At 43.3% G+C, this 16,532-nt stretch overlaps 2 protein-coding genes across 3 annotated transcripts in view; one reads left to right on the top strand and one right to left on the bottom strand.

Moving 5' to 3' along the window:
- Positions 1–4,086: 4,086 nt before the first annotated feature.
- atox1 (antioxidant 1 copper chaperone) lies at positions 4,087–9,358 on the bottom strand. The gene is made up of 4 exons (XM_026185300.1): positions 9,200–9,358; positions 8,883–8,958; positions 5,082–5,220; positions 4,087–4,749 (listed from the first exon to the last, which is right to left on the bottom strand). The coding sequence occupies exons 1-3, from the start codon at positions 9,203–9,205 to the stop codon at positions 5,096–5,098; spliced, it is 207 nt and encodes a 68-aa protein (XP_026041085.1). The 5' UTR covers positions 9,206–9,358; the 3' UTR covers positions 4,087–4,749; positions 5,082–5,095.
- A 1,065-nt stretch (positions 9,359–10,423) lies between these two features.
- The window catches only part of slc36a1 (solute carrier family 36 member 1), a 40,433-nt gene continuing 34,324 nt past the window's right edge, over positions 10,424–16,532 (top strand). The window contains exons 1-5 of one of the 2 annotated variants that reach the window (XM_026185206.1): positions 10,424–10,665; positions 12,290–12,426; positions 14,582–14,636; positions 15,338–15,428; positions 15,514–15,602. In XM_026185206.1, coding sequence (XP_026040991.1) covers positions 12,390–12,426; positions 14,582–14,636; positions 15,338–15,428; positions 15,514–15,602 — 272 coding nt within the window. In that variant the 5' untranslated portion in view covers positions 10,424–10,665; positions 12,290–12,389. Of the gene's footprint in view, positions 10,666–12,289; positions 12,427–14,524; positions 14,637–15,337; positions 15,429–15,513; positions 15,603–16,532 lie in introns of both variants that reach the window. The other variant, XM_026185198.1, reaches the window with a different exon arrangement.

Here is a 16,532-nt window from a genome sequence, read left to right as displayed (position 1 = left end):
GTACAACTTTTGGCAGAGCGATGTCCGTGATGTGTTGTCGAGAAGGAACGGTGTAACGGGGCTCCAGCGTTTTAATCATATTACGAAATCCTTTATTCTCCACAACACTCAAAGGGCGCATGTCTTTGCAAATAAAAACAAGTACTGACTGCATTATTTTTGTTGCAGTTGAAGTTGCTGGTAGTTTCGAAAAGTTAACTTCTTCAATTGTCCGTTGAGAGGGATCACCTCGTTTCGTTTTAAAATTAGCATTTGACGCTACGTCGCTATGGTGTCTAGACACGTGTGTTCGTAAATTTGTTGTGTTACCGGAATATTTGACTCTGGCGGTGCAGATTTTACAGACTGCATAGCTCTTGTCATAGTCTTTACTGCCTTCTTTTGTCCTAAATCCAAAATAAGTCCACACATCAGCTTTGAAAGCTGCGGGGGCCGGCTGTATCCTCTCCTCTTCAGTCATCAGTTAGCTAGCATCACACACGTCCACTGACTGTTCTACTTCGTTCTTTTGGCAAACTAGACGCTTCTACAGTTATCGTGAGACCTCGTTTTTACGTTATAGTAAAGGCGGTGAAAACTGCAAACCAGTGGCCGGAGTTTGAATTCCAACATACAAAAGAAATAAACAGTAAATGCATGTCATTTTTCAATTAAAAAAAATGATAACACTGATTTTAAATATCAATTCAGTATCATTGCGCGAAATATCGCGATATTTCGTTGTATCGATATTTTCTTACATCCCTATTAACCGGTGTTTTCATCATTTGTTCACATTTCTTTTGTTGAATCTATGAAAAATCCAAAAATAACAGTTTGACATGAAATGACAATTTTGTAGCAACAGCTGCAAAACAGACTCTTTCTTTTTTTCATTTTTTTTCAAAGCTTAAAGATGCAGGTGATGTTCCTAAGTGAAAATATTAAAGAGCTTTTCGTGTCAATTTCTGATTGTCAATTTCTGACACTTTAAAATACTGGCTCTGTCTCACTTCATCACACACAAACCTCTGCAGATAACTTGCTGTCGCTACCTCCACCTGTTTCTGTTCCGCTGTGCTGTGGGAGGATGGTGTTAGCTCACATCCATGTACTTTACGTTTCCCGGCGTATGAATTCTGGGCAACGGTCCACATGAATTTCCACCAAACGTGGAGGAAATATACGGCAGGGACTCCCAGAGAGATGCGAAGCCACAGGCCGGACTGCTTGTTTGCTCTCGTCTGTCAAACTGCACATTTCCCCGACTGTCTGTAACCTCCTGCTGATGCTTCTGTTTGCTTTGGCGCCCGGGACAGGACGTGACAGCAATAACTACACCCAACCCCACCTCAGCCCAAACCATAGGACACACACACACACACATAAATTACCTGTTACTGTTTACCTGCGGACAGGTGTGTGTGTATGTGTGTGTGTTTATGGCATACGCTGAGCTAAAGCTGACAGCATTATTGTGAGGCTACATCCAATCATTTTCAAGTATATTTCACATTTCAGTTCAGTTTTATTTGCATAGCACTAATTAACATCAACCTCAAAGCTCCATCAGATTGATTCGCTGTGAGCATCACCTGGTGATGGTGGGAAGAACTCCCTTACAACTGGCAAAGTTCAGTCAAGAGGCCTGAAACCAAGCAGTCAACAGAGTTTAAGAAGAAGAAGATAATAAAAAAGGATCCATGTTTAACATCCCCATTCATTAAATAAAACTGGACGAGGTACGAGGCCTTCCTGTGTTCTCATACTGCTCCGCAGGTAAAGGTGAGCTGGGTTTGCTCTGAGCTCCGCCTGCTGGTGGGGCCTCCCAGGTCCCGCTCTTCAGCAGACTCACCTGTCTTCATCCAGGTCATCCCTCACCTATACTTTAGGACCAGCAACACACAGCCGGACTGTCGTCTGTGGCCAAGTTTGCTGACATTTTGTTTTCCTGGCTTCTGAACAGCTCCCAGTCTTACCTGGTCAGAGATTCTTAGCTGTCTCCTTTGAATTGCTCCAGCTGTCCTGGAGAGAACTGGTAAAGGCCTCACTGCTCACCTGGGTGCTGCCCGGGTAAGAACACTCTTCATCTTACTGGACTAATCTCTCTAACACACAGATATCCGGCAGGGCTGGGCTCCTCTGAGCTCCTCCCATTAACGATGATGTCATCGTCCATGTTTGTGGACATTATGATCCACAGACGTCATGCTTCAGTGAGAAAAGACTCAAATTAAATCTTCTGCTTGGTTTTTATAAAAAAAATAAAAATAACATCAAACACTCAGGGAGTGTTCGTGGTATCAGTGTACAGTCGTATCTGCCTCTGTGTCTGTTTTAATGCTTGTCTTCTGTTTTCTGGATCTTTGTCTTGTTGGGCTGAATAAATACGACTGACCTGACTGAGCACAGGAGAGAATCTGTCTGTGATAGACACCGAGGCCACACAGAATCCAGAGTTAACCATCAGCTTTTCTCATTCAGCACTTTCTTTGACCTGCTCTGTGGTCTGAGGCACTTTTCGTCTTCTGTCCCTGACACGGCCGGGAGCTCCTCAGGCGGAAGAGCGTGGCCACACCGCTCCCCCTGCTGGCTGAAGGGCTGAGTTGTAAGAACGGCTTCCCACCTTCAGTTTACAGCGAGTGCAAATATAACCGTGACTTCTGTGGTGACGTGTCAGCAAACCAACAAACTGTCTGCTTTCACACATGTCAAATTCTGTCTGTCTGTTGTTTTTATGTGACGCCTTAGGCCGTGGCTCTCGTTATGAACCAGTTTCCTTTCCTCTTAAACAATCGTGAATCATAAGAGGGTCCAGATTAAAGTTCTGATAAAGGTGGAGGTCTCTGAGCAGCGTTAAAAACAAGATGAAAGTCCTTCTGTGATGCTGCAGAGAACATCAAAGTCATGGAAGAGGAGATTGCTCACTCCTCAGTTCCCTGCTCAGAGACAATTACTGCAGAAACAACAGAATTATTGTTGTTGCTCCCTCCCCAATAACCGTTTGCAATACAATGGTTTTACCCACATGAGAGAACAAGCTGAAGTTAATCAGTCTCAGCAGACAGAGGTCTGCTCACTGGCCGGTCCACTTTTTGTCGACATTACAGGATTTGTGGAAGAACAAATCATTTATTTGGTGCTTCAGTTAAATGTGAGTGTGTGATTACAGACCAGGCCACTGACAGGAGCCTTAACCTGTACCAGCTTCCACTATGTGAAGGCTTTCTATAAGATTTCGGTGTCTGTTATTTTTGCCCAGCAAAAGGAGCCTTTGTGAGCTCAGACACTGATGCTGGATGAGAGCACCGAGTCACAATCTGTGTTCTAGTTCATCCTAAAGGTGTTTGATGGCATCTGTCAGTAAGGTCCAAGCAGACTGACAGCCTTCCACAGAAACCCCCGACTCACTGTATCCGAGTACACTCACTAATGATGAACAGCGGCCAGAGTGACCATACCAAGCCATAAAATACTGCAGTATGTTTAACTGACCATATCTGTCATTTTTTAGTGCTTTATTGTTCAGCTATGTTAAAATAAAACTTGTATAAAAATACTTTTACTTTACAGCAGGGGTAGGGGAACTCCAGGCCTCAAAAGATGCTGTCCTGCAGGTTTTAGATCTCACCCTGGGTGAAAACACACCAGAATCAAGTGATTGGTTCATTACCAGGCCTCTGGAGAACTTCAAGACATGTTAAGGAGGTTATTCAGCCATTTAAATCAGCCGACACAGGCCCTTTGAGGCCTGGAGTTCCCCACCCCTGCTTTATGGGCACAGACTAAATTTAATAATTTTGAGCTATTTGGTCACTAACACGTTTGTCCTACAGCGGCCACTCTAGCTAGGATCATGCAATGGAGAGGGAGGGGGAAGAAAACAGAATTCAGCTGACTGCAAGCAGGTGGTGAAATTTTACACTGTTCCTTTAAGATTTCCTTGCAGTGGGACAGAGCATATCTGAGGTCAAAGGTTAGTACAGACTATTACACAACCTACAGTTTAAAAAAAGATAATTTTAGGATATTTGCATTTGTATGCTGAACAGAGACAATATTTTGTAGACAGTGTTTTTCTAAAAAGACTCAAGTGGAAATAAAGTCTGACGTACTGAAGACAGAAATGATTTATTTTCTCCAGCATTGAGACATTTGAGCATTATGGAGACAGCGGGCGAGGAGGAGAGCTCCTTACATTCCTAAAAACCACGAAAACAGCAGAGAATAGACTGTAGTGTCGAAGAGCAGAGTGGAGATGCAGCAGGTGGTCCCACCCTCACCCCCACATGGTGCAGAGCTCCAAATATCCTCACACAGCAAAGCTTCAAATGGTCTTTTTATGAATAAAATCAACAAATTTAATAAAACAGGTTCAGCAAACACAGCCAACAGGTTTCATCATTTACACCCCAGGAAATGGAGTCATCATCATCATCGTCATCATCACATAGCTGAAACTAAATCTAAAATGCTGCTTTTTCCTTTTTTCATTTACAGCCTGAAGGTAAAGGTTTGGAGATGATTACGCTCGGCAGGTTTGTGTGAGGACGATGTTGTAACTCAGGAGGTCAGAGGAGGCACACTTCCTGTCTGCATCAAGTGTGTGCGTGTGTGTGTGTGGGGGTGTGTGTGTGTGTGTGTGTGTGGGGGGGGGGGGGTGTTTGTGCGTGACAGCTGGATGGGAGGGGGTGCAGACTCACTGAGGGTCTCAGACTTTAACTTGAATTTCATCTTAAATCTTCAGTTTGCAGCAGCAAGAATTATTTCCTAAAGCAAGACAAAAAAAGACATTTGCATTAAAAAAATATGAAAAAATAAAAGTGTAACTCTATTAATTGTGATGTGACTCTGAATGAAGTGTTGGGGGATCTGAGACAAGCAGAAGATAAACATCCTCTAAATGTGCACAAAGGTTAAAGTCAGCCGATGGAGCGCGCTCTCCTGTTAACGTTTCTGTGAGCTGCTGGAAGAAGATAGTGTCCCTGATATGTTCCTGCATGCAGTAAACTCAGCACGAAGCTGCAGATTTACAGGAACTTTATGGCCGTCATAAACATCAATCTACAGAAAACACGAGGACTATAAACGCTCCGGGTCACCTGGTGCAGGTCCTTCACTTCGTGCCGTTGTATTTGACCTCCTTTCCGGACTTTTGCAGCGCCGTCATCAGAACATCCACGTCTTTGTCAGACTCGATCCAAACCAGCTTCTTCGGCAGGTCAATTTCAAACTTCACATCTGGGAACAGGAACATAAAAACAAAATCACATGATGTCTCTGCCTCCCTAAAACAGTCAGCATTTCCACTGATGGGAGGACGTGCTGTAAAAACAGAAGTGATACTTGGATCATTGAGTCACACGAGGCTAAAAGGAAAACAGCAGCATCAGGGGACCTGTGGGCCGAACGTGAGGAACTGGATCCTCTGTAACAGACAGGACAAAACATGCTTCTGGTTTTTGCAATGGTTGCTGCACAGGCTGAGACCACCTTCACTAACTTCTGATGGGCACATGCAGTAAGGAAAACTGCTCGGGTCAGCACAAAAAGGGCTGCTTTTGGGGAAAAGAGTTAAATGTCATCACTGCACGTAGCTGAGCTGCTCCCAGTTTGGATTCAGGAGACACACAAACTCTCTACCTTTAAGATTAGGCTTCAAACTTTCATAGCATATAGTTAGGGCTGGACCAGGTGACCCTGAACGTTCCCTTCACATCTACCCCCCCCCAGCATATCCCTGACTCTGCTTAGGGCTGCTCAATTAATCGAATTTTAGTCACGATTACGATCTGGGCTTTCAATGATCATTAAAAATGACTGAGCCGATTATTAGCCCCTCCCTCGTGCTTTACTCTCGCGCTGCCCCGTGTGGCAAATCGAGCGCACCTCTCTGCATTTCGAACACATATCACAACAATTAAGAGTAGGGCTGGGTATCATCACTGATTTCTAGAATCGATTCAATTCAATTCAATTCGATTTGAATCTGTGAAATGTTGACAGTCAGAAATATTATAATTCAGATCAGTACATTTACATATTTTTGTACCTATATAAAGGAAGCTGACACTCCAAGACTTTACCAAAGGTGTGAGCATCACAGCAGATGCCTTTGTGTCAAAGTAGCTGAAGATAAAACACAGAAAAACATGAAGGTTTTCCTGGCCTGGGATTTTATACAAATATTCTGCAGTACATCAAAAACGAAAGAAAACCATTAATCAACATATGAACATTACCTCTGAAGTTACAGCGGTTTTATTACAGACACGGCTGAGCGTTTTGCATTTTGCATAATTTTAAAAAGTTTAAATTTGTTCAGTATTGAACAGCAGAAATTAGGTTTTCTTTTCAGAAGTATTTAAAACGAAAAAAAAAAAAAAAAAAAACGTCGGCCGACAGCGCTGTAAACAACGGCAGAAAGTGGCCACTTTCATGCGTAAATCATATATAAATCATATATGGCTTACATGATTTACTCATGAAAGTCGCCACTTTCTCATTACTTTCATATATTTTTTTAGTAAGTATACAAAACATACAAGTTTCATTATATAATTTTTTAAAGGGATCTTATATGTGTTTTCACTCTTGTATGCTTTTCATACAAGTTTCATAAAAGACAGATAAAAACTTTATAAGATTTATATATATATATATCTTTTCCATATGGGGTGGTGGAAGCAAAACAGCAAAAGTAAGAGGGAATTCATGACGATGTTTATGTGAAGCATAGTTTGGATCTTCTTTTGCTGCTGGTTCGGTCAGTATAAACTATAAAACTAACAGCTTTATGATAAGCGCAAAAAGGGCATAAACACACAGCGCGGACCCGCGGATCAGAATCAGCGAGCTGTCGGCTTTCAGCCCCAACCGTCAGCTGAGAAAGGCAACATCTCACTGATTCTGATCCGCAGGTCCACGCTGTGTGTTTACGTCTTTGTGCAGAATCCGTGTTCCTGCTCTCATTTACTGTCTTAGCTGTTTGGTGGTTGTTGAAATTTTGTGATCTCTCACCTGAGATTCTGGCATTTCGGGCAAAATAAATTTATATTAAAAAATAGATTCAGGATTTTAATGAATCGATTTTACGTTATCCAAGCCAGAATCGATTTTAATCGATAAATCGATTATAAAAACCCACCCCTAATTAACTCATTCAACGTAAGTTGAACTGAAGCCCACCAGCAGTAAAAGTAGACCTGCAAGGAGGTGCAGGGTTTGCGCACGTAAGGGATTGCGCAGTGAGACAAAAATGTGGTGCAAGTCTTGTTGTGTTTCACTGCCAGCCGTGAATGAGTTAAGAGGACCCGAGGAAAGCTCGGAAAGCTCAGCAGAAGTTATTTGGAGAGGAGAGTGACTGCAGTTGGTTGAAAAGAGAGGTAAAAAAAACCCCAAAAACTTCAGTGCTGTGGAAACATTATGGGTTCGCGGAGTCAGACGTGGATCAAGTAGACATAGTGTGTAAACTTTGCTACGGTGTCATAGCTGCACCACAGAGCAACACTGCAAAGTTCACTAAACATAGATGTTTACATTTTTCATTTATTTTTTATATTGCAAACATTTGCACTGTTATCAGTATTTGCACACTATTTTATATTATTTTTTAAAGTCATTATTCAATACATTGTTATTGTTAACCCTTTAAATCCCCGTAGAACTGGAACCGCGTAAGCTAGCGCAATAATTTGTTTTGCATATGAAACCGGAGGAGTTGTACTTACATCTTGTGCCATCAGCTTGTCCTCGGTCACGGTTTCCTTCCACATAAAGCTTTGCAAAAATTGCATAAAAAGCGCTTGCAAGAACAAAATCATAATATTCCAGAAACAGGCTTTGCCGATCCGATCAGCTGTTCGTAACACTTCCCACACTGAAAAAGACGTCAACACGAACTATCGCATGTCCGCCATTTCCTGACAGACACCGTAAGTGACGTCATTTTTCGCGGAAAATGTAGTTTTTTTACTTGTAGGCCTTAAAAGCCTATACTGGTGTTTTTATAAGTCATGTTTGACTTTTCTGAATAGTTTCTGGGATGCTTAGAACTCGAATTGCACTGCTGGAAATAGTTTATTTTGATGCACATGCTGTTTTCTTTGCAAATTTGCATCATAGGATTGTTTTTTGTTTTTCCTGCAGTATATAAAAATTGCTGTATCTCCAAAATAAAACTATGAAGACACTCAAAATAAATTTCCTGTTGTTGTAAACTATTTTTTGCAACTTTTTTGTATTTAACGTTTTGAGGAATAAGCCTCTTAAATTTCCCCAATATATGTAAAAAAAAAACATTTTCAATTTTTTTGTAGTTTATTGCACTTTTTTGCAATTAATGTAATTACTAATGTAATTAATGTAATTAATTACTGACTTAATGCATACATATTATTAAAATATGGGCTATAACAGTTGTATTGATGTATAGCAACTTGAAATGCTCCCACAAATGGCACTACAGCATGTAAAAATATAATATAAGCTCTGGCGGACTTGGTTCTATAGTAGGTCTTAAAGGGTTAAATAAATATCATCAAATAATCGAGATCTCAATTTCAGTGAAAATAATCGTGATTATCATTTTTGCCATAATCGAGCAGCCCTAACTCTGCTCAATACTTTAATCTCCTCATCGCTCCTGTGACAGCAGAGCTAACACTGTGAGGCGGTGATCCTCCAAATGCTTTAACTTTCTACAAAGCTCCAGGAAAAATGTAGATAATTACCCAATCCAATAATAATTGCAGAGAGTCAGGTGAAAACCATAACCGTCTGCATGAGCCTCACATGCCAAGTGTATGATTGCTCCGTTTATACTGGAGTCTCTCCACTCCAGTATAAACTAACTGCTGCTATGAGAGGACTCTGTATAAATAAAACTGAACGATCAGCCTCACCTCCCATCTTGTTCAGGATCCTGGTAACAGCTCCTGAGCATCCCTCACACGTCATGGCCACCTCAAACTCGTGCTTCTGTCAGACACACATCAAAGTCCGGTTAAAGTGAACCCCACACCTCATTTCCTAAAACATGTACCACATTCACAACAAAGTAAGCCGAGCAGAGCAGCTGCAAGAGCCCCCGGTTATGGTTTAAAGCTACTTCAGAACAAGAACACTCCTGTACCCTGTGCACGGACATTTAGAAAGCAGCTACGGACTAACGTTAAACTTCACGCCGACAAAACTGCATAAATCTCCCCTAAAACCTTACAGTCATGTCTGAAGTGACGTGTCCTAACCCGGCGAACAGACCGATGTAGACTTTTGCCTCCACGTAACTACACGGCTCCAAATACTCCCAGGATGGGACTGCTGTTTAGCCGCAAGCTAGCTGCAGTTAGCACAACAAATACCGGATATCCGGGTTAAGAATACCAGATTTTCAAGATTTTCAAGACCGTTTTCACAATGTTTATATCTAATATACATAAAATAACCCTTTAATCAAAAATATTTTTATTTTAACATGAACGGTACACTTTTAGTTTCACTTGGCTAAATAGGTTGGTTGAGTAAGCTGAACAAGTTTAATAATAATAAAAAAAATTTTAAAAACAAACTGCATTATTGTAATCCCAAAAAGTTGATGATTAATATGCAAACTGTCGTGACCAATGACTAACAACCACTGATTGATCAGAGGCCATGAGTACCATTTACAGAGAGTTGGAGAAGTCTGCAATCATAACGTAGTAAGACTGTGAAAGCTCCTCGATTCAGAGATAGTCTTTACCTTGTCCTAGCTACCCCGGTGCACACAGCAAGCGAACCTAAATCCTTAAACGAGTTTCCAAAATAAAAGCCCAATGAATCCGAAAGCAGATTTGAGAATATGAGAACAGAGCGTTTTAGTCTACGTAATCGTATTCCTTTCGATAAGCTCACGTAAAACTCGTGATTTTATTCATTTCAGTTCAGTTTCAGTTTTATTTGTCATATGCACGTTAGCACAGGGTCAACATTGCAATGAAATGTGTTTGACGAGCAGCAGTCACTCAGCAGCACGGTACAGTAGAAGAAAATATAATAAAATAAAATAATAAAATAATAAATAGACTTTTTAAATATGAATATCAACAATAAAGTGGAGTGACCAGTGCAGATTAAACAGAGTACTTGTGAAGCTGCAGGGTAGCTTCTGAGTGCGTCCTGTGGACTGTGTTGTGTGTGTTTAAGTGTTGTGGTTGAGGTGTCGTATGGCTTGGTGGTCAAACTGTTTTTAAGTCTTGTAGTCCGAGCAGACAGACTCCTGTAACGTCTGCCAGATGGTAACAAGGAGAACAGCTGATGTGCTGGGTGGCTTATTTATTTATTTTATTGTGTAGAAGTGAACATACAGGACTGCGCAAATGGTAACAGAAAACTGAGAAAAAAGATTAAACCAATAAATAATAAAATAAAATAAAATAAAATGGTTTACCAACCGCCACGACATTATAATCCGTATCTATGGCAACGGGATCACGTCGAATGCCACGACCGTCCCTCTCGACAATGTCATGTGACCACACCGCTGGCTGTCTGTTGGAGAGTCGAGCCCGACAGAGCACAGTCCCGCTTTGCCTTCAATCTGTGCTGCTTCGCCACCATGAGCACGATACGAAAATAAAGCGGCCTGCGGCGGACTGAGAGCTGATAACGAGGCCAGGAGGACCGAGTCCGCGCGGTGTCTGCGAGGTAAGGCTGGCCGCTGCTGCCGCGGCTCGTTGTTTACTCCGAAAATGGCACCGCAGCACACAGCTAACTATGGCTAACAGCTAACCCTCCGTCCACAGCCGGTTTTGCGGGACCGTGGGCTCGTTTATTGTGTTTATGGCGGGAATGCCCGCCGGGTCTGTGTCCGTTGACAGTTTAAAATGATGCGATTATCACGCTGACTGCCGTTAAAGCACCGGGGGGCTCGGGCTGGGGCTGTCACGGTTTACCTGCACAGTAAAACACACAGCAGCTCATATCTGTTTTAACGCGAGGCCCAGAGGACGAAAACAGAAGAAAAAGAAAATACCAGAAAGTAAATAAACATGACAAATACGCCAACTCGGCTGGCGCGGTTTCTGAAGAGCAGCTGGGGTCAACATCTGCACAGGTGCACTTTAAACCTCCTCCTGTTTGTAGGTAAATATATAAAGGCTTCTTCTCTGCAGATGAGATAAACACGTGAGATAACGAGCTCATTTTCATGTTGCTCAGCCATCAATGTACACAGTGTTCCACAGCAGCAGGCTCCGTGTCACATTTACCTGACAAACACACGCTGATGATGATCATTGGCCATTAGATTAAACCAGAGTGTAAGAGAGAGAGCATCGGGACACACCTAAGCATCAGGACGAGCTCGATCAGTAACGTCTAATCGTAGTTTCTGAGAATGGCTGAATGAATCTTTATAACTCAGCAGTGTTTCCTGCTCAGGTAAATCACTTCCTGCTCACCTGGGCGACATTTTAATTTATATACTTTCCAATTTGATTATTGGTGTGAAATAAAAACACGCTCATTTGTCAGCTCAGCCGGCCGAGGAGGCTTTGAATCAGCTGTATGCACAGTGTTACAAATATCACCCAACAACAGCTGAATGTCACGCTGACTGCTTTTAGGCCAGAGAGTTCAGTTATAAAGGTACTTGAAGATGAGCACCTTCGAAATGGGATATTTAATAACTGATTGCTTTGTTCTGCGGGTGAAGCCTGGAATATAAAGCAGCTGTGTGGGAGCACAAAGGCGAGAAGCAATGCTGCAGGACTGAACCTTTCTGTTACATAGTGAAATAAAAGCCCACATTGAGCTGCTGATGCTGTTTTAAGTGCAGAAACTATGCGCTGTGCTGTTCAGGCCTCTCGTGTCATGACTCGCTGTAAAAAAAAAAAAAAAAACTAACAAAAAAATGCTGAGTCGCTCCTGATGGCGACACTTTGGCCACGCTTGGTGAACCGCTGCTGGGAAACACGCTCCTCTGAAGAGGAAGTGCCAGGAGAAGTCAAGCCTCAGAATTGTCCCCTAAAAACCTCTTTCGGCTTTTCTTCCGAAAGCCATCAGACACAAACAACGAAGCGTGTGTTTGAAACCTTGTGCGAGTACGAAGGAGGTCATGAAGTCTGTTTAATGTAAGCATGATTAACCTCACAGCAGCTGTGTTATTGGTCATATAATGTCATTAAGAAGGCTCCAGCAGCGCAAACACGGTGCAGAGGTCCAGTTCAGGGACTCGTGCAGCAGCCTGTGAGCATGCTCAGTTTCTGACTCTGTTTTTGTTTTGCTGCTGCCAGATCTCATTCTCTTCTTATCTCTTATCTGTTTGCAGTGGACAGGCGTCCACGCTGGACTCCCTGATCTCACTGCATTAGGATCCGTGAGGCTGGGAGAGACGACGCCCGGCTGTCTGCCAAACCTTCCCACCTAGCATGATGGCGTCCAGCGACGTAGACGGCCGAGGCGAAGGTAGTAAAGTCAGGACGATGGTTAAAAATGATACGGCGCACGAACGTGAGCCGGGGCCACAGTCACACAGGGATTATGTGTAATCCCAGCTGGCAGGTAGACGGTGAATCATCAAAGCAGCTTTCACTTCATCTACAGAATCCGTCTGTTGGCCGGCTCGCGTCTGGTTTGGTGGGAGGTCACGGCCAGACACGACGTGCTCGTTATGAGCGGTCACGACATAGATCTGTGAGCGAGCATGTTCAGTTTGTAGATGTGGAGTACAAGATTGTTGGCTGAAGTTTGATGTTGCTTATGTCGTGGTTTCATTGTTACACTCGTTCATGTTATTTAGCATGTAGGGAGGGAGCACGGGAAGGCACGAGTGTAACTGTGCCTCTGGTACAAAGATTAAAGCAACACAGCGGAAACGAGTCCATCAGAGAGGCAGCTCAGAGTCAGAGAGGGTGAGATGGTCTGAGCATGTGCAGAGGAGTGAGGGTGGAGGATGAAGATGGAGTTGCCAAGCAGGAGGAGAACAAGAAGACATGCAGAGGGGTGGTGTGACAGAGGAGGAAGGAAGGATAGGAGGAGATGGAGGCAGATGATGCGCTGCGACGACATGTACAATGTTTACCTCCAAAAATCAAACTTGCCTCCTTTAAAAAGCTGAAAGGTCGGAGAGGGTCACTTTATCATCATCAGTAAAGGAACGCGTCAGAGTCTGATTCAGTCTCTGCATTGCTGAGTAGTTCTTCATGTTCTTCAATGTTAATTTTGATTGGTCATCAGTTATTAGTTAATTCAAAGAATCAAGCTTTTTTTCTTCCCATCAGTATTTTCAGATTAAAGGTCGTGTTTAAGGCTGAAGAAAGTGGGTTGCTCTACAGTTTGTTTTAATCCTTGAGTGTGATGGCAGTGACCGCCTGTCTGTTTGGTGTCTGTTGGTCGCTGATGTGCTGCTGTCAGTCGTTCTGAGTTCTTAGATAAGTCAGAGATGGTTCCTCAGTGTAGCAGCACAAAGTGGGTTTTACTTTCTAAAGACTTTAAACACATGCAGCTGCTGCAGCGTGTGTGCGTTTGTGTTCCTGTCTAGCTATCTTTGTGAGGACCGAAATCTTCATTCTGCTATAATTGTGAGAACCAACAGTCACTTGTGAGGACACACTCACCGGTCCTCACAAGTTTGAAGGCCTGTTTGAGGCTCAAAATGTGGTTTTAGTGTCAGGGTTACAATTAGGTTAGGCATTCATTTTTGATGGTTAGGGTAAGGGGCTAGGGAAAGCATTATGTTAATGAAGGTCCTCACTAAGATAGCTGAACGGGCTTGTGTGTGTGTTGTGTGAGTAATAGAGTTTTATGTGTGTGCTTAGCATTAATAAGCATGTATGTGTGGACTGCAGATACAGTGGGGGTGGGGTGATATAATGTCCACTTTCATTTATAATTGAAAACCTCCCTTTGAGGCTATTTTTAGTTTACCTGCTAGTCTGAGATCAAATAAAGAGCAAAGATAAGAAGTGTTTGGTGACAGGTTCATGAGTGCAAGGCTCGGGTTCCTCTGAACGTAGTTACGATGCTCTCAGATCTTTAAAGACGCTTTTATAACTGTTAGTTTTATAGCGCTGTGTCTCAGCTCAGTTCACAGCTTCCTGCTGTTCTGCTCTCACGTGGAAGTACTTCCAGTTTTTATCATGAAGGGATAATAAGAGTCATGAACAAGTACTAAAGCGCCACATTATTAAACACAGCACTGAGCCTAATGTGTGCCTTCAGGACTTCCTGCTTATTGCAGTCAGGTGATCTTCAGTTATCACCGTGTTTATAGTCATGTGCAGCGAGCCTCATGCACGGCCAGATCTGAAGGGTTTCTTCTCCAACTTCAAGTCTTTCAGGTCCTGTAGTTTGTCACTGAGAGTGTAGGTGTCAGGTCACATGACGAGGTGGATGACACCTGTGTGTGTATATAACCGGAGTCACATCACTGTGAAAGGTGACGGTGCAGGAAAGCTTGCTTACACACTGCTGACTGACATAAGACAGGGCGGTAAACACATCAGAGGGTCACGTGATGTCAAACACATGGTTTTCGTCTTTGTCTCTTTGCCTCTCGTCTCAGCTTTGTTGTCCGACCAAAATCCGTCTGAGCTGGACGCTCTGTGTCCGTCTCCTCCAGGACCGTCCAGACCCCAACGCAACTACGAGAGGATAGGAGGACAGGCGGGGACCTCGTGAGTAAAATGCCTTCGGACTGTCCAATTGTTACGATCCAATGTTGTCAGTGTTTTGTGTTAGGCGTGACTGTTATGTGTTTCCTGTGGTACTTTGAAGGTCTGTCTTATCTCAGTGTGTTCAGTTTACGCTTCCTTGTCTCGTCAGTTCTGATTTGCCCCAGCTGTGTTTCCCTCCTGTTGTCCATTCCCTGATTGCTCCCTCTATGTATTTAAGCCCTGTGTTTCAGTTTGTCATGGGTTGTGATCACTGTGGTGTTGGTATCTTAGTTTTGTATATAGCTGTAAATAGATTTGTAAAGTAGCAATTGAGTATTTTTTTTTCCCCACCTTGTATATATTGTTCACTGCAGCAGCCTAGTAGGCGTGAGACGCCATTTTTGTTGATTAAGTTTTCTCCTGTTTTTCATGTAGCGAGTTAGGTAAGTGAATTGTCTTTTGTTTGGTTTTTCATTTTGTGTAGGAAAGCGTAGGGACCATTAGGGAGTTTTGTTTGTTATTTTTGGCACTGCTCACTGCTGAAGCAAATAAATGGCTGCTTAGCATTTTAAAAGATACTATTGTTTGGGTTCTTGTTTTGGGTGGAGTGTGGTGGGCAAATTTTTGTTGCGTTCAGGACACACCTAGACTTAGAACGTAACACCAATGCAGGACGTACAGATCTGGCTGGTCTGATTCTAACTTCATTTTTCATGCTGCAGTTTTTTCCAGACTCTGATCCACCTGCTCAAAGGGAATATTGGTACAGGCCTGCTGGGTCTGCCTCTGGCTGTCAAGAATGCAGGGCTGGTGGTAAGCATACCTGCAAAGGTCACATGACACAGAATTAGTCTGAGCCTTTAAACGCCACACAAACTCGGTCTGTGTTTGTGTGCAGCTCGGACCCATCAGTCTTCTGGTCATGGGCATCATCGCGGTTCACTGCATGAAGCTGCTGGTGATGTGTTCCCACCACCTCAGTGCAAAGTGAGTATCTCGATTCTCGCTCTTCAGCCCTCAAAAACACAATCATCTGGTTTGATTTCCTCACATCCCGTCGTCCTCCGTAATCCACACAGCCTCAGCCCACACACATTCACAGCTCACTCCTGTTCTTCATCTAACGCAAACACTCGATACAGGGATCGGATGGGAACACATAATACACAGAATAAAAGCTTCTTTTTTTTTTTTTAAATGTTTCTCAAAGTAATAATAATAATAATGGATTGGATTTATATAGCGCTTTTTAAGGCACCCAAAGCGCTTTACAATACCACTATTCATTCACTCTCACATTCACACACTGGTGGAGGCAGCTACAGTTGTAGCCACAGCTGCCCTGGGGCAGACTGACAGAAGCGAGGCTGCCATATCGCGCCATCGGCCCCTCTGGCCAACACCAGTAGGCGGTAGGGTAAAGTGTCTTGCCCAAGGACACAACGACCAGGACAGAGAGCCCAGGGATCGAACCGGTGACTAGGGCTGGGCCATATTATACCGTTCACGGTAATACCGGTATAATGTTAGGCAACGATAGGAAAATGAAATATTGCGATAGAATGGGAGTAAAACGCGCAGTGCCTTTGTTTTCATACGCACATGGCCGATTGTTGAGTGAAACAGAAGGGCTTTGGAGTTGACGTCACGCCGCAATGCATTGTGGGAGCGCAGCTCCATTTTCGGGGTCTACGAATCAAAACAAACACACTGTGTTGGGACGACGACGACAAGAAACATGCTTAAAAGCAGCTCAAAAGAAAACGGACGGTATAGAGACCGATTGCGTCCAGAGGCGAAGCAGCGGTACTTGGAAAAAAAATAGAGTGCATCGCAAATCTGGACCCATTTGAAATACGGCAGTGGAGTAAAGACCCAGACGACTTACCGCCACTGTCCTACCCCGATATCTTCACG

Source organism: Astatotilapia calliptera, chromosome 2 (assembly GCF_900246225.1).
Source record: "Astatotilapia calliptera chromosome 2, fAstCal1.2, whole genome shotgun sequence".
Classification (NCBI taxonomy): Eukaryota; Metazoa; Chordata; class Actinopteri; order Cichliformes; family Cichlidae; genus Astatotilapia; species Astatotilapia calliptera.
This window is presented reverse-complemented; position numbering and strand designations above follow the sequence as displayed.